Source organism: Aptenodytes patagonicus, chromosome 3 (genome assembly GCF_965638725.1).
Source record: "Aptenodytes patagonicus chromosome 3, bAptPat1.pri.cur, whole genome shotgun sequence".
In the NCBI taxonomy this organism is placed as follows: Eukaryota; Metazoa; Chordata; class Aves; order Sphenisciformes; family Spheniscidae; genus Aptenodytes; species Aptenodytes patagonicus.
The window spans coordinates 105000430-105018004 of NC_134951.1; the positions used below are offsets into that span (position 1 = coordinate 105000430).

Sequence of the window (17575 nt, forward strand, 5' to 3'; positions counted from 1 at the left end):
TCACCTCAGTTTTGTCTATACAAGATTTCTTTTTTTTCTCACTTTCCTTGGTTGCATAATTATTTCATATGAGATGAGTATTTTATATTATTTTTCCCCGGTTCCAAGAGGTGACTTCTTCCTTAGCTATTAAATCAATAGGTTGGACTTAAAATGAAAACTGAACTTAAAATGTTTTATTTTTTTAAAACTTCGTCTTTTTGGGTCTGCATTGTAAATTGAAACATAAATAAAGCCTTTTAAATTTTGATAAAATTGATCTTTTTTTGTTTGCTTGCTTGTATAGATGGTAACTGCTGAAGTCTGAAAACAGGGACACAGACAAGGAGACTGAGAAATGGATGGACAAAGTCGTGTTAGTAAGAGTCAATGTGAATGCTGTAAGTCTCAAAACAAGAGAAAAATTTCAGTCAAATACGAAGTTCTGCATCAAAAAATTTCATCTTAACACTGTAATTTGTGATGCTACCCCAGAAAGTCTGATTTTGGGAAGACGTCCCCAGCGCACAGAGGGGAATGGATCCTGCCAAAAGTGTCTCTTACCAATTAGTCATTTGTGCTGCCCAGTTGCCTCATGAGCTATGTCATGCATAAAAAATGGATACTCAACAGCACTGGTATCATAATTTTATAATCTTTTCATTATTTAGACATTTCTCTTTTTCTAGTTTATTTTATGTGCATTGCAAACATTTATTATGGAAAGAAAGCATTTTAAATTATGTTTTTAAATCAACCCCTTATACCCCATACAGCAGTGGGCTGTATCTCTCCCCTTTCCAGCTCCTCACCGCAGACGTGCCGTGCTGTTGCAGCTGGGAGACCTTTATCCCGTAACTAAACTCATTCCTCCAAACCTTTACAAAATACGTAAGAGTGATTCCCAGTATCTCTCACTGGGAAGGTGCTTCCTGCCGGCGCCTCCACCCAGACGGCGGGTCAGTGTTGTTTCCCCTCGTTCAGTCTTTGCAGAGCGGCGCGGTGGAGAAGTGGCGGTGCCCGGGCGGGATCAGGTCCTGGTGGCCTCCTGCGGCTGCAGCTGCTCTGGCCGCTTCGGGGGGCTTCCAGGAAACGGGAAAAGCTGAGCACCGCAAGAGGCTGAGAACGGGTGTAGGCCAGTCGATTAGCGTGATTTTTGACTTGTGGATAACTACGTTTTCTATCGTGTGCTAGCATAGTGAATTTATTCCTAGTGATGGGTCATTTCTTCTCCTTTATGGAGTCCGTAGATTACAGGATGAAAAACCTGGGGAGTAACAGGACTGCTACCTTTTGCCTTTCTTCCCTCTTTCCACTCTTGTTCCTGATTCTCCCCCTCCTTGGCTTGGTGTTCGTCCCTCTGCATCTCCTTCCCTGCAGCAGCCGCCGCTTCCCAGCTGATCCCTTCTTCTTGTCATTAAAATGACCAGCCGTGCAATTGAGAATACTAAAATCCACCCATTAACACCGCAGTGAGGTGGGGTCTGAGGAGCTCCTACCTCCCAGCTTGCTGTGCCACCCTGCCAGCAGATTCGGGAAGGCGACACCAGGCTGGTTTATCCTGGTTTTCTTCCCAACCCTGACAGCTGGTTATAACTGGTTGAGCCGTGGCTGGAGTTCAGCACAATTCAGATGTCTCAGACAGTCTATACAAACATCGTTCCTACTCAGAGGTCCTGTTGGAAGAAGTGTCTGTTGGGCACTTAGTGAATTACAGGCTTAAGAAACTACCTGGCAATGCCAGAGACCTTGAACCAGACGCAAAACTTCCACTAATGCAGCCTTTAGCGTCCTAAGTAGGTACTTGGCTGCCAATCAGTTTTAGGCACGCTGTAAAGGGACTTTCTAAAAAAAGTCTGACTCTGGACCAGCATCCCCATTTGTTTCATCTTGATTTGGAGTGGTTAAATAGGAATTTGCAAAGGAAAGGAATAAGGGGACCAGCTTCTTTCATTTAAAAGGCTTGTCTGTGTAGAACCAAGCGACAAAGGAATTCAGTGTAAGGTTTGCAATTTTTGTCGCTCTTGTCTAACCAGATTTACATCGTCAAAACCAAACCAAACAAACAAACAACCCCCCCAAACCAACATGAGAGAGCACGAGCGTTTTAGAACGTGTGCATTACAAGTGATACAGAATATGCATTTATGATTCAAAATTTTAAACAGCTGAAAAATAAATATGCAAAGTAGATTGTTCTGTTTGCAGATGGTAATCCTGCCACACTGATTTTGCTCAGCTGTCTGATTTTTCAATGTCTGCATTCCTGGTTCCTGGGGTTCCTGATTAAGAAATAAAATATGAGTCACGGTGCTCGGTTACCTTCTGCACATCTGAAAGGGTAACTCGGTGACTGAAAACAGATTATTAGAGGCTGATCCCGCCCTGCTGAATTCAACGCAATGTCAAGGGATTGAAAAAAAAAATCCCTTCCCTGCTCTGCCCCTCGTTTTTACAGCTTTAGGATCAAGGTTCCTGCCAGCTCTTGTAGATGGGCTTGCAGTAAATCGGCTGCCCAGCCCGGCTCTCCCGGGGGTCTCTGCGGGTGGGGACGGCCGGCGGGCAGCACGCTGCACGGCAAGGTGAGGCGCATCCCTTTCCCTCCCTCTCCCGAGGATGACTCAGTCGGTTATTAAAAATTTCCAGCTTCCAGCTAAAAATGGTATCAGAAGCGGTGCCCCGGAGGGATAGAGGGGGAGACGTGAGAAATGGGTTCTGTTCCTCTCTCCGCTTCCCAACACACACAAACACACACACACGCGCGCAGAGCTGATGTGCAGCTCGGCTGGGAAAAGTTTATTTTGCAATAAGAGGGGTTAGTATTCTGCTAAAGGCTTTTGCGAAGACTGGATCCAATTTTCAGAGCCTGTTGCCAATATTTGTGAGTCATTTCCTTGGAATCCTACCTTTGGTGTTTATTTCCCTTAGAAGGAAACTTGTAAAAGAATAATAATAGCTCTCATTCTTCGTGGAAAGTAGCACACAGCAAAGTGGGAGACAACTCGTTCTTTGTTCCAAAACACTTTTTTGTTTGTTTTGTTTACTTTCTTCAGCAGACAAAAAGCGAAGAAGGCAATATAATTAACCCCATAAACCATCTAATTTACAGTGCCAGTGACAGGCATGCACTGCTGCACCGGAGTGAAAGTTAAGTGGGGAAGCGGTTTTAATGGGTACCTCTTTTAAAGAACAAGTGGCGAGAACTGCCTCGTGATTTGGGAAGTCTCCTTATGTAACAGAAGGGCTTTGCTTTCTCAGCCCTGCCTGACTGCTGGGACCCTTTTTTCTCTCTGACTTCAGTCCCAGCAACAGCATCTAGCACCCATTCAGTGTCAAAACCCATTGCAAAGGTTACTGCCGAAACCAGGACAGTTACCTAATCAGAAATACCGTCAGTTATACTTCGCAGCAATCGGAGCACCTTTTACCCTCAGGATACTGAAGTGTTTTGCAAACCCCCACCGGGCTGAGTGGATCCTGGACGGAGCTTTATATGTCTAGCAGGGCCATGCAGCCACCGGCGGGCTGGAGGCAGAGAGCACATGAGACATTTTGGCTAAGAACACTGGAAAAAATATTTATGCTTACTGAAATAAATACCATGGGGCCTTATTGTTCTCCTCGAGCAGGCAGGCGAAGCAGCCTTTGGGAGATGGCTGCAGTAAACTTGATGTCACCTTTTCTCATATCTGCCAGAGCCCTGTGGCAAAAAAATAGATTGCAAATTTGCTTGTATTTTCATATATTTGCATAAATTCTGGGGCACACCGTAACTGTTAGAACCACCATTTAAGAGTTCATTGCATATAGGCTGCCAAGAGTACTGATAGGTGACACATACCTACAAAGAAATAAAAGAGAAACCTCTCTTCTGTCAGTATAGAAATCTCCTCTAGTTCTGCTTCATAGAAACCAGAAGCAGGAGAAAGCACAACTGTTAAGAATTCAAAAGTACATTTTCTTTTTTCATGTATTTTCTCTGAAAAAAATGCTTGCTAAGAAAGTCAGGGGACCCTGACAAACCGAGTGTGCTGGTTTTGGCTGGGATAGAGTTAATTTTCTTCACAGCAGCTAATATGGGGCTATGGTTTGGATTTGTGCTGAAAACAGTGTTGATTGATAACACAGGGATGTTTTCGTTACTGCTGAGCAATGCTGACACAGAGTCAAGGCCTTTTCTGCTCCTCACACCACCCCACCAGCGAGCAGGCTGGGGGGGCACAAGAAGCTGGGAGGGGGCACAGCCGGGACAGCTGACCCCAACTGACCAGAGGGATATTCCATACCATATGACATCGTGCTCAGCACATAAAGTTGGGGGAAGAAGGAAGGGGGGGACGTTTGGAGTGATGGCGTTTGTCTTCCCAAGTAACCGTTACGCGTGATGGAGCCCTGCTTTCCTGGAGATGGCTGAACACCTGCCTGCCGATGGGAAGTGGTGAATGAATTCCTTGTTTTGCTTTGCTTGCGTGCGCGGCTTTTGCTTTACCTGTTAAACTGTCTTTATCTCAGCCCACGAGTTTTCTCACTTTTACCCTTCCGATTCTCTCCCCCATCCCACCGGGCAGAGTGAGCGAGCGGCTGTGTGGTGCTTAGCTGCCGGCTGGGGTTAAACCACGACACTGGGACAGAGTAACTCCAAAAAGTCTTTATGGGAAGAATTCAACTGAAAAGAATGAAAAGAAAAAAACAATTAATATGTGTGAATTAGGAAAGTCAGAGAAATATTTGCTTGGAATTCTGTCTTGAGAAAGAGACACCTGAGCATCTGGAGTTGTATAATCCAAATTAGGACAGAAGTTAAGTGCAGATACCTTTGAAACACTTTCATGAAAGGCTGTATCTTGACACAGAAATGAATTTCTGATTTCAGGTTAATTCCTTTTCCACCAAAAAGTAAAAGTCCAGCTCTAGAAAAAGAAGAAAAAAAAAAAAAAAAAGAAAGCAAAAAGAAAAAAACAGTGGATTCCTTGAAATTCCCTGAAGTGCCGGCCAAGAAATACAGGGAAAAACACTAGACTTGGCAGGTCTATAGTTTATCTATACCTCCGAAGGATGAAGAGCTGAATTGACCCTGTTGGCACACAGACCTGTTGTTCTACCAGTCTAGTTATTTCAGCCAGCCCTAACCCTTTCATTTTGCCCTTGTGTCATGCTTATGTTAGATGGTGTTATACGCGTTTCTGATACGTGCTGCAGCTGAAGGAACAGAAAATCACCACTGCCGCCGGGGCGCGCAGTGTCTCGCGGCCACTCATTCTCCTCTTCCCTCTGCTTCTTCCCTGCAGTCTCCGGCTTGTGGATCGGCATCTCCCTCACTGCAGACCAGGGACCGCTCTGCACTGGCGCAATGAGATACTGCAGTTCTTCTCAGCTACTTTATATCAACAAGAGAAGGAGGAGCTCTCTCTTTCTCTGCCTGCTCCCAACCCACGGCCTGTCTCTTGGAAGTCCAATTTTCAGTTTAAATCCAGCATGGCCAATTCCAGATGCTTTTCCACCTCTTGCAGCCTTGCTGCTCACCTTGCCTCCAGGGCCCTGAGCGCAGGGATTGTCTTTGACTCTCTGCTTTCATTTACTGTGACTGGGCTGCTTCATTTACTGTGACTGGGCTGCCCCAGCGTGCTGCGACTCAGTGTCCCTGGTGTTTCCACTGCTTCATTCATAACGTTACTATGACTCCATGAGTATCTATCCAGACAATAAACGTTTTAATCAAGGCCCTCGTTATCTTCCATCTCTGTAACTTCCTCCTCCTTGAACTTGTGACATATCAGCCAGTTTGATCTATTCAAACACAAGCTCCCAACATCCTCTTCCCTGTCCGCTGCTGCGGTCAGAGCCGATCCGCCTCCCGCCTTTCCTCCTTACTTGCCTGCATCTAGTCTTTTATTTTCACATGCTAGGTTGTCACAGCTCTGCCTTAGCTGTCATTGCTCCATCATTGTCTCTACTGCATGGCTCTGCTCTCTCCGTCAGTGATGCTGGCGTCCTCGTGCATTTATCTGCTGCTCCCAGGGGAGCCTTTATGCCCTCTTTATGCCCTTTATGCCCTCTTCCATGACGCTCTTGCCCAGAGGATGCCCAGCTAAGTTGGCGATACCAAACTTTGGTGCAGCAACGATAAAGAGTAGGTGGTTAACAATGAGGTTATCCTGGAATTGTTTAAGTGTGATACAGTTGGTTTTTGTTGTTTTTAATGTATGTACACCAGTCTGGGTATGTGATTGTGCATACAATCCTTCCTCTCTCCGGCTGTCACTTGCTTTCTTAGACTGTGGGTCTGCACAGCCTGCATGCAGTGCTGGTGCAGTGGGATTTCTGGCTGCTTCTGCAGTGTAAATTTTCTGTAATGCCAGACAGGTAACAGCTGCCAAAATGATGGCAATTCTGTTTTCTAAGCACTGCAATCCAGATGTTAACAACGGTATAGTACAGTTAAGAAACGCTATTCTCTCCTCAAGTCGTGTTGTTATGCAATGGAAACGCTCCAGAATATATGATGAAGCCTGAAACCGCTGCACTACTTGGGTACAAACCCAGGAGTAAAGAAAAGTCGTCTTAAGTCTATCCCTTGTCTTTATTGATCTTGGTGAGACCTGCAACATTATTGTCCCAGGCACTTTATATTTAAGTTGGGGTTTTTAGAGGCATTCTGGAACTGTATAAAGAGCCCTTTTCACTGTCATGGCATCAGGCTTGTTATAATGTGAATGGCATCATTACAGTTCTCTCATTAACATCATAATGGCTCTGGAGGAACAGTGAGTGAAAACCCCAGCAAATGGAGTACGGTAGCAACGTATAGTAGTCTTACTGTGTAAAACTGCATACGGAAAAAGTTTGACATTTAACCTTCAGGCTGCTATAGATGCCTGGGGGTGTCCTCGCACTGCATGCATTTGGCTGACAAAATGGAAAAATTGTGGTAGCCTAAGGATGGAGGGCTGGGTTCAATAAAAAACTGTGCCTGGCTTCCATGCCACTGAAGCCCACACAAGGCTCCCAAATGGATTTTTCAAAATTGAATCCAGCCCTAAGTGTCAACCTTTTGCTGCAATTTTGTATAGTAAATGTATTGTATGCTCATGTGTACATCTTTCATCCTTTATTTCCAGTGGCGTTAATGGAAATGTAACAATGCGTGTGCTGTTCTGCAAAGTCTCATTGGAACGAACGGGATTTTGGATGAAATCCCTCCATTGCATACGATAATGTAATATAAATGGGTTGGGCTCACGGCTGGAGGACGATGAGATCTGGTTCTATTTCTGGCTCTGACACTGATTTGCTGTGTGACTTCTGGCAAGATACTCAGGAGTGGATTTTGCCACCCTTAACGGAGAGAAACAGTAGGTTGGCTCTTTGGGAGCAGTGCCGGAGGTCCTGTTTATGGGGCTAGGTCCGGTAGCGCTTTTTCAGTAAACATCACCTCGTACTTCAGGCTTCCAGTTTTGCCGTGTCCAGCTTTACCTTCAAGGAGGCTGACTCTTCCATGTGCTGAGTTCTCGCAGCTCCCTTCCTACTCATTTGCAGCAGCTGGAAATCAGTGCTTCTGCAAATCAAATGGGAGCAAATAGCATGCCCAGAGTCACAAGCCCTTTTAAAAGCCTGGTTCTCACTTTTGTGTGCCGAAGCAATTCCTTTGCTACAAAATGGGGCTTATTTTGTAGCTGAGTGTCACCTATAAAGCTTTGTAATGCATGCTGAGACCTACAATCTTGGTTTGTGGCTTTGGTCTTCTGGTTGTTGGGGTTTGTTTTTTTTTTTGCTAGGGAAGCTCTATTTTTTATGCCTTGTTTTTATACAGTTTGGAAACATGGAGAATGTGCATGGACAGTCGCTGTTTATAGAAGTTAACTGGCCTGCCTCTATTAATTTTGCATGTTGTAAATAGCAGCAGCAGTTCATTTACTTTACCAGCTGTCCAGAGAACTCAGTTTTTCAAGATAAATCAGCAGCCCTGCGCAGGAGGCATCCCAACACTTCCTTCCTTCCTTCCTTCCTTTCCTTCCTTCCTTCCTTCCTTCCTTCCTTCCTTCCTTCCTTCCTTCCTTCCTTCCTTCCTTCCTTCCTTCCTTCCTTCCTTCCTTCCTTCCTGTGTGTTTCTGCTTAAGCATAGAAAGACCTATTTGTGATGAAATATGGTAAAAAGAAATGCACAGTCGAAATCTCCGATTCTCATAAAAAAATTCCATAAAGAGATGCTGAATTCATTACGAGCAAAGAAATCCTGACTCCCAAAGCAGCAGCGAGTTTCTTCCAACCCTTATTCTCCGAGGACAAACACTGAGTGTTGACATCGTGCCAACATGAGAAGATTGATGTCTCCCTGTGAGTGATTCCTCGGCGCAGATTAATGAGAAGTGTCCATGGGTGCTTTCTAATGACAGCGTAATCTTTTCAGCCGCAAAATATATGACTTTTTAGGTGGTTCTTGTGCCACTTTTTGGCCCTGCTCTCAGGCCCGCAGACTGACCCACTTGTTGTTTTGACCAGTCTGTCCATGTGTCGGTACTCAGCTGGTAAGAAAAGGTGCGGGGAATAAATAACATGTATTGTCTGTGTCACGGATAACTTCCAATGGGCCAGTCCAGCGGCTTGCCATTCCCCCTGTCATTGTTTCTTTGCCCAGGAAATGCAAGATGGCATTAACGGGTTACTGCAAGAAAATGACCGAGAGCCGTATGCAGTGCACGACCAGTAAATTGACTCTGAGGAAGGGGTTTTGACACGATTCCAGCAAAGTCTGGTGGCCTTTACTAGGGCAAACTGCTCGGGGATTTCCCCTTCACCTCCCATTTTCTGCCCCGTTGAGTGTAGGGCAGACCCACGCATGCATCTAAGGAACAGAGAGTTAGCGCATGCTGGAAGCCCATTTCTTAATAAAGTAGCAGCCTTGTGCATTCTTCCAGGATTTAAGAAAACAACTGGCAGATGTGAATGATTTATTTTTCCTCCCTCTTCTGCTGCGGTTTATTTTTTCCTCTTGTTAGCGAGCGCTCAGCTGCTAACGCAAACAATTGCTGAAATTCCACCTGCCCACCTGCGGCCCCTCCTTCTCGCTGCTTGCTCGGGCCCTCGTCCTCCTCCGGGAGGGCTGCACCGAGGGGAAACTACATCCCCCTTTCTTAGAGAGAGGAGGAGGAGGAGGAGGAAGGAGAGGGAGGGGCCGGGCCGGGCCGTGTCTGGGCGCATTGTTCCGCGCTCCTCTGCCAAGAAGTAGGTGACTATGAACTCATCCCCTGCCCCTCGCAGAAAGTTTGCTCCCTCCCCTCCCCTCCCCTCCCGCCTGCTGTCGCGGCAGGAGGCAGCTCGCAGCCCGGCGCTGGCCCTGGAGTCCCCGCTCCTGCTTAATATTCCGCCTGCTCCGCCGATGTTGTGCTTGGCTCCGGTGGGACTGCAACTCACGGCTTGAAACCGGAGCCAATTTTCTGTCTTAGTCTCGCAGTGTTTTGACTGGAGGCAGATCCAGTTCAGTCCGATCGGGGCTAGTGGAAACAACTACCTAAGTCTCTGCTGTCTGTTCCGTTTGGGAGGGAAGAAAGAAGAAAGAAACGCGATCCCTAACTGCTGGGCGCGCTCGCTCGCTCGCTCGCTCTCACACACACACACACACACGCACCGCAGACACACGCACACACACACAGGCTCGCACACCCGCCGGTGCCGAGCGCGCTGTGCCAACGCCGCCGGGAGAAGATGGGAAGCGAGTGAGCGGACCCGTGCCGGTGTGTGAGCGGGCGGGGGGCCGGGGCGGCGGCGGGGCCGCCGGGTCGGGGCCGGAGGGCGGCGCGGGGGGGGGCGCGCACAAACTCCCGGTGCGGGGGACCCCGCGCCCTTTGCGGGAGAGGGCTCCGGTCTTTTTCCTGCCATAAGAAGGGGGGGGAAAGTGTGTCTATGTAAGATACATATGCGTATATTTTTTATATATATGCGTGTGTGTCTAGAGAGGTATGACTGCCAAGGGGGCACAGGGGCCGGAACGGCGCGGGGCGGGGGGGTCAGGTGAAGGGGGCGCCGGGCGCTCACCGCGCTGCTTCGCTTCCAGGTGCCGGCGCCCGCGATGACCCTGGTGCTGCCCATGCAGCGGCTGGGCCGCCCCATCGCCGCCGAGGGAGCCGCCGACCTCGCCGCCTACCGCGCCCTCTGGGAGCCGCCCTGCTGCGGCCGCCCCGGCCCCGCCGCCCCGCCGCCCCCGGCCCCGCCGGCCCCCGGGCCCCCCGCCGCAGGTAGGCACCGCCGGGGCCGCGCCGATCCGCCGCGGGGGCGCCCGGGCGGCCGCCCGGCCCCGCGGCGGCGGGCGGGGGGACGGAGGTTTGTCCGCGGAGGGAGGCGCGGCGGCTCCGCCGGCTCGCTCGGGGCGGCGGCGGCGGGCCCGGGCCCGGGCCCGGGCGGCCGCGGCGCGGGCCGAAGGCGGGGGCTCTCCCGCGGGCGAGCGCGGCGGGGCCGCAGGTGCGCGGGGTTCACCGGGCGCCGCCGCACCCGGCTTCTCCGGAGCGCTGGACGCGCTGGCGGAGGCAGCTGCCCGGCCGCGGGCTGGGAGGGAAAGTTTTCCCGAAGCCGAGGGTCCTGCGGGCGGCAGCGGTTCCCCGTGCTGGCTGCTGGAACAGCCCTCGGCTGCGGGGCGTCTGGCGAGTTACGTGTTAGTCAGGTGAGGGTTTATTTCTGATCGCTGCAAATATCTGTGAAAATATGCGGTGGAGTTCTCCTGTAGCGCGAAGGGAAATGAAAAGTATTTTGTTTGGAGAACCTCCGGCAAACCGCATGTCATTTGTCATATCTGATTTATTACCCACAGGATCGCATTACAGGGGAATTTCAAATCCTGTAACAACATCCAAGATCACATACTTTAAAAGGAAATATGTGGAAGAAGAGGATTTTCATCCACCGCTCAGCAGCTGTACACATAAAGTATGTTTTCTAATAGTCATTATTTTTACTCCGAGTTTCAGACGCTTAGTAACACTCGATTGACCCATTTCCAGAAGGCTGAAATACTCTGCTGAAATTCGGAGAACGATCCAGCTGTTTGCTCAGAAACAAATAGTTGTCACTTGTTCACATTTATTGTTTTATTGTCATCGAATTGCTTAAGAAGCAAAGGCATTTCTTCATTTATAACAACTGCAAATGGAAATGCTGAGAATAACTTTTTTTTTTCAGATTATTTTGTTCTTAGTTTATATCATGCTTACAGAAACAGCTCCGTAACAGCGTTTGAACAGCAGAAACAAAGAACATAAATAAAAAGGGCCCATGATTCCCCGCTCATTCACAACTTTTTCCGGGGGAGAAAATAGTAATCGGTTCCTTGTACCCCAAATGGGTTACAGATCCTTTAGAAAAACAGAATGACTTGGAAAGCAAGTACAAGCTCCGTCAGTATTTAATCCTGTTTATTAAAAAGCTGATAACTCCAAAGGAACAGATTAGTAAATGAAAGAATATTTTTTTTTTTTTAATGAAAGCTGTCAGGGGAGGGATTAGCGCAAACATTTCCCAGGCCAGTGAATACATAAATTGAAACCTAACTTTTTTTTTATGAGAGATTTTATGCTCTCCTTCATTAAGGGCTAGTCCTGTAAGGAACTGAACACCTGAAGTGATGTGCTTAAGGATAGCTGATGCCTTGAGACACCATCCTTACCTCGCTGGATCGCACCTGGCCCATGGCAGTCCAGCGCTACCCACGTACTATTGGCGATAGAGAGGACGCCGTATAATCTGATTAAAGCACAGCTTATGGGAGGCAAGAGTACCACAGGAGCCCCAGAGACAGAAAGCTAAAACAGATCGAGATGCGGAGCGAGTTTATACGTTATCTTTACCTGCATTGCAGAGGCAACCTTCTGAGACGCGAGGAGAACCGAGCGCCTCGTCCCTACCACGGGCACTGGCTGAGGAGTCTGCCCAGTGGGATCCTGTTTCCCTGGAGGGATTTCTGCAGAGGAGCAGCGAGCAGTAATGCCGAGCTCGCTTCCCAAGGACCTTAGAGTAGCCGAAGGAATTTTCAGCTACAAATAGTGTTGGCTGGAAATAAGTACCTGACCGGGAAGGTGAAAAACTGCCCCGCCGTTAATTCCAGGAGGTGTTTGCTGCCAGAGCCATGAATAAATAGCAGCGAGGGTGTTGAAAAATGTGCTCTGGTTAGTGAGCGTGTCTCCCACATGTCACATCACTCTGATTTCAGCCCGTTTTTTTCTTGGCTAGATTGTTGGATTTTTCTGTGGGTGACTGTTTTCCTCGCAAAGAGGAGGAATAGTTACTGATCCCTTTCAAACAGCATAAAAACCAGTTGTAGAGGTATTGGTGAGATAGACCTGTCCCAGACATCGTGCTGTTGTAGAGGCGTATCATGTCAGAAACCCTGGGTCACCAGTTTCTTCTGTTCAGCACAAATGTGTTTTCTACTTTGCAACACTGAGCTCTGGGGAAGGGAGGATGCCCACCAGATTTCTTTGAATTTCTTACCCCCGCTGCCCAGTAAAGAAAGAGATTCCTTGCCCCATAGAGGGTACGAGGGCAGGGCCCAGCGCCCCTCTCCAGGGCTGTTGGCAGACATTTGTAGTAGAAAGCCTTTGACAACTCGTTCCTACTGGTGGCACCTCAGGATGTATCTCCAGGAGGATCACGGATCAAGGCTTGCGGGTTTGCTCCAGGCTTTCATGGCTTCACTGACTGTTGCTGCAGCAGCTATAAAGGACGCAAATTAACCTATAGGCTTAATATAATTTAAAATGGGTCATTTATTATAGAAAATTACTCTCTCTAACAAAGAAGAGCTTCAGCTGTGAACTCACATGAAAACACGGCCAATTTTTGTTTTTACGAGGCACTGTGCTTCTTCTAAGCCTTGCAGACATGACCAGGCTGTGGAAAGAGCTAGGGGCTGAGGAGAGCTGAATGGATGTGAAAAGCAGCTGTGCTTTAAGCTCTTTCAGTCCTCATAGCTACGACTTCCACTCTGCAAAAATGCTGTAACCATGTGGGAAAGGGAAGAATGATCAAGCCACAGATGGGGGGGATTTAGAGCAGTCTCTCTTTGTGCTGTGCTGCTCTCCTCCTACGCAAACCAAATTCTTACTAAAAATGAAAATTAGTTAATAGTGCTTACAGTAGCATGCGTTGCCCCCTCTCTTATTTTGATTCCCAGGGTAGCGATTACAGCGCAGAATCCGGGGCCTCCCGGGGGCAGTAACCTGCTCATGCTGCCGGTGCTGAGAAAGGGAGTCCTGGAAGGACCATGGAAGGGAGAACAAATCTGTGGGCGTCGAGCCAGGATTTCTGCAAATCCCTATCCTCTCTTCGTTTCCTGACCTTGTCCCTGCCTATCTGCGTTCCCACCGGTCCTGTAGAGCGCAGGGTGTAGTATGCAGGCCAACAGCTGCTCTCCAGATGCCGTGCTGCTTTGAGATGGGTTTCTCCCTGCCTCCCTCCCTGCATGCACTTTTGTACACGAGAGCAGTAGAAGGGAGCTTGGCAAATGGAGACCTCCTCGCTGGAGGGCCTCTTCCACTGGCAGTGGATGAAATGCTCTGACACTTGTCGCGTGAGGTGATGGCTGCTGGCTGCGTCTTGCAAACCTTGAGGCTGCAGGAGGGGACCTTCGCTTGGCTTCAGAGCTTTGCAGAAGCCCCACAGGGGATGATGGAATTGGGTCCATTTACATCAGAAAGCCCCCAGCCATCACTGGAGCAAAACTGCACAACGATTTTATGTTCTAACCCCAAATGCAAATAAAGAGCCAGATGTGTGCATCTGGATTTCGCTCTCCCATCCTGGATTCGTGCACTGCGATTGCCTTTGTGGTGTAACGCTCAGCTACTTACCTCCTAAACCTGGGTGAACGCTGTGGCCAAGAAAAAGCAGGTCCCCAGCTACATGGGTGTGCAAAATGAAAAGCCAGTTTTAGGCGCCTCAGAAAGAGAATGAGAAAAGCAGTGACACAGGGGGAATACTTTGCTGCATTTTCTTTCTCCTTGCCTGGAACAAAACCGGTTGCCTTCCGTTCCATGTCTTCTGTCTTTTGCATTTTCAGACAATCTCCGTGTTTGAGGAGCGGGCCCATATTCTTTACATGTCGTTGGAAAAGCTGAAATTCATTGATGATCCTGAAGTCTACCTGCGGAGATCTGTCCTCATCAACAATCTAATGAAGAGAATCCACGGAGAAATCATCATGCAGAACAACTGGTGCTTCTCCGCCTGCTCCTTCAGCGGCACCTCGCCACAAGAGTGGTTTGTGCCTCAGGACTGTCCGTACAGAAAACGCCTTCGGATGGCAAAGGAGGAGTACGAGAAGCTCCACACGTGCTGCTTCTATCAAGAGTGTGGCAGTCACTATTTAAATCTACCCTACTCTGTTAATGCTAGTACAGAAAATACTTCCTCCTCTTCCTCCTCCTCCTCCTCCTCCTCCTCCTCCTCCTCCTCTTCCTCCCCCCCCATTTCTTTGCCAAGCTGTTCCCAGCAGGTGGATTATGACATTGGCAGTGCCTCTTCCTACAGGAGTGATGACCAGATACCTGCTAATGAAATATTCGTCACTAATGCCACGTCTCACAGTAATCAGGAAAAGGCAAAATTTAATGACGAGAAAGGAGGTAATGAACCCGAGCGAGAGAGCGTCGCCCTAAACTGTGAACCTGTAAGAGGCATCCATGCTCTCGAATGCAAAGGCAAATTTTATGACTATTTTGAGACTGGATGTAATGACAAGAGCAACATAAGTGAATCCTGGAAAAAATCCTTAAGGAAAAAGGAATCTTTACCAAGTAATAAAATGTGCTGCAGCAAAGGAAGTAAAATATGAGGCATCTTTCTTGCTCTGTTGAAGCATGCGCAGCATGTTCGTTTGTCTATCAAATTTTTATTTTGAATGGATTTTTTATAGTTTTCTACAAATGATACAATCGTGCCACAAACTTTACATGTAGTTTTAAATGACTGGAGAGCAGATTGCGTAAAGCGTCTCTACGATCTGCATCAGCGGGCTATTTATAAATATGGAGACTTCATAAAGAACGCAGTTGTGTTACTGCTTAGCACTGTAGTCTGTGCAGCTATGGTTTAGCTTTTGTTACTGAAAATACCAATCAGCCAGATGGGGAAAACATACCGTTTTATATATCCCCGCCCCCAAGAAGTCTGCCATTAATTAAGAAGAACCTCCACTATGTTTACCAAGGAATTAGAAGTCTGGTAAACAAATTGATGCTACCAGCAAGGGTGATGTGTTCCTTGTAACTCAGTATTTGTTCTGACAAAGGACTGTCTTCACGGACTGGGAATAAACCATCCTTACATACTCGTGAATTCCTGGATTCAGCGTCTTGTTCAAGTGACAAAATAGGACATAGCATAAAGAAATAACCTGTTTATGGGATCTTAATCAGAAACACAACATGCAGCTCAAGTACTTGCACGTTTTCACTTCGGCTGTAATAACTAATGAGGCTTGTTGTTATACAGGGCAGGTTTTTTTTTGGTGCCTTACTTTTTGTCTTAATTTTTGCCAGCGTGAAAATTAAGTATAAATCAGTGATACAGCAGGGATTTAACCTAAACAGAGGAAAAGAAAAAAACCCACAGGGTGGATCAATATTATTAGAAACCTTTAACCTTTGAAGTACTGAGTTCAACTTCCTATTCAAACATCTCCGTTCTTCCTTTTTGATGCTCAATTGCTTTTTGATTTGCCATCCTTAGGAAGGGATTTAAGAAACAATAGAGAGATGTCTCTTGTAAACAAGCATTCGATGCTTGAGTGTTTCTATGGCAACTGTCTGTTGCTGGGGCTCTTTTTTTTCCTTCTTCGTATAATGAAGTTCATGAACCAGTGGCATGTTTTATACTTTATTCTGTTTCGCATAATTTCTCTCTTCTAGATTGCAAAAGCATGCGGGAATTTTTCTATGACTTTTGCTGTTGATTTAAAAAAGACAAGAAAAGCAAAAAGCACAATGTTAATCAATAATGTGGCGATAAACATGATTTTATCTGAATGAATGTAAGGGGTTTAATTTTAAAAAAGAACGTTTTGGAGAAATGAGCTGAGATTTCAGTGGCTAAGGACAACATGTAGTCATCCCTAGGTAGACCGTTTGCAAAAGTGTGCTGTTTAAAATGCCCAGAAGACATTAGTCGGGGTTGGACCGACAGTATTGTGAGCCTTAGATCCACCAAATTAATTAGTTCCCACAGTCCCCATAACAACTGGCAGGATGTGCTCGGCAAAATAGCCACATCCAAGCCACGGCTGACTCATAATAGCTGCCTGTTCCCACAGCATCATGCACTCAAGCGACATCTTCTCCACTTGGTTCTTGTCCAAAGGGTGAAATTCACCTCTGTGCTGGGGGAGCGGCCAGCTCGGCGCAGGGCACGAAGGTCCCCGGGGGGACACCGCCCTGGGCTGCCCCCGGCTTGGCGCTGGACTCGGACGGGTCTCTGGGTAAGAGACCTCCTGCTCTGGGTTTCACGGGTTCAGCCTGAGTCCTCCTGGGCCATGGTTATTTTGGGTAGCGTGCACACCCCACAGTCACGTTTGCAAGCTGGACAGTTTTTGTGACTAAGCCCAGTGGTCACAGGAAAAAGCTTCCCCTCCCCCCCCCCCCCGCCCCCCGAGTGACCACAAAGAGAGTATCTAGGAGGTAAATCAATGATAACCTTTATGTGGTCAGGTGAGTTGGAACTGACAAGTTTGTAAGGGTTATCATTGTGAAGAACAACAAATAAAGTATAAATCGCACCTGATTTCTCCAAGACAGAAGCTTTTTTTATTAATAATAATAATAATAATATTAAATATAGATCTCATTCATACAGTGTATGAGTAGGATCACCATTTAGACATTTGTCCACAAGGACCAATTTTTTAAAAAAACTGATTTTTCTTGTGTTATACCCAGATAGTCTAGTAATGTCTGCTCTTTTCCAATATTTGATAAACACTTGATGTTTTAAGCTTAAATATTAGATGCTTGTATACTAATGTGGTGTTGTAGTAAAGTGAAATTTCCTTGATATATATTTATTAAAATGACCAAAATTCATTTTAATTTTACATCTCCAGTGGCTACTGGGTCCTTTCCCCCACGTTCCCCTCCCTCACCCAAGGAAATGCCGTTTAATCCAACTGCTCCCTGCTGCAGAGGTTAGGCTGCAGTTGACCGTGCACCTCAAGTTGAGTCCAGGACGGAGCTCAGCCTTCTTGGGGTTTCAGGAGCCTTTAGGACAGTCTGAAGGTGCACTGAGAAGCAACAGACTTCTCTGTGCATTTGCACGTACAGCCAAGGATAGCACCTGGCCAAATGCTGCCCAAGCCACAAATCAGCTAACACTTTGGGGGGGGGGGCTGAAAGCTTTTTGACCCCAAGGGGCTCCTTGGTCTTCAAGAACAAGCCTGCACACATAACCCATTGCAGAATCTTCTGAGTTGAATTTGCACCAGCTGAAGTGATGGATCAGCAGAACTCTCTGTCTACTCCGGCCTCTCTAACGGCTTCTTTAGTCCCAGGGACACCTAGAAATTAACCTGTTACAGCTCTGGACAGTCTTACTGAGTGTCATCAAGGGTCTGTAAGGCATG

At 47.4% G+C, this 17575-nt stretch overlaps 1 protein-coding gene across 1 annotated transcript; it reads left to right on the forward strand.

Moving 5' to 3' along the window:
- The first annotated feature begins 9670 nt into the window (after positions 1–9670).
- On the forward strand, positions 9671–16575 carry SERTAD4 (SERTA domain containing 4). The gene is made up of 4 exons (XM_076334495.1): positions 9671–9710; positions 10031–10211; positions 10781–10896; positions 14024–16575. Exons 2-4 carry the CDS (start codon positions 10046–10048, stop codon positions 14795–14797), a joined length of 1056 nt encoding a protein of 351 aa, XP_076190610.1. The 5' UTR covers positions 9671–9710; positions 10031–10045; the 3' UTR covers positions 14798–16575.
- The last annotated feature ends 1000 nt before the right edge of the window (positions 16576–17575 follow it).

Excerpts from the sequence above, each read along its gene's own strand:
- SERTAD4 (XM_076334495.1), top strand. The coding sequence starts at position 10,046 with ATGACCCTGGTGCTGCCCATGCAGCGGCTGGGCCGCCCCATCGCCGCC. Across the intron at positions 10,212-10,780 it reads CCCCGGGCCCCCCGCCGCAG|GATCGCATTACAGGGGAATT; the intron begins GTAGGCACCGCC and ends TATTACCCACAG. Across the intron at positions 10,897-14,023 it reads TCAGCAGCTGTACACATAAA|ACAATCTCCGTGTTTGAGGA; the intron begins GTATGTTTTCTA and ends TTGCATTTTCAG.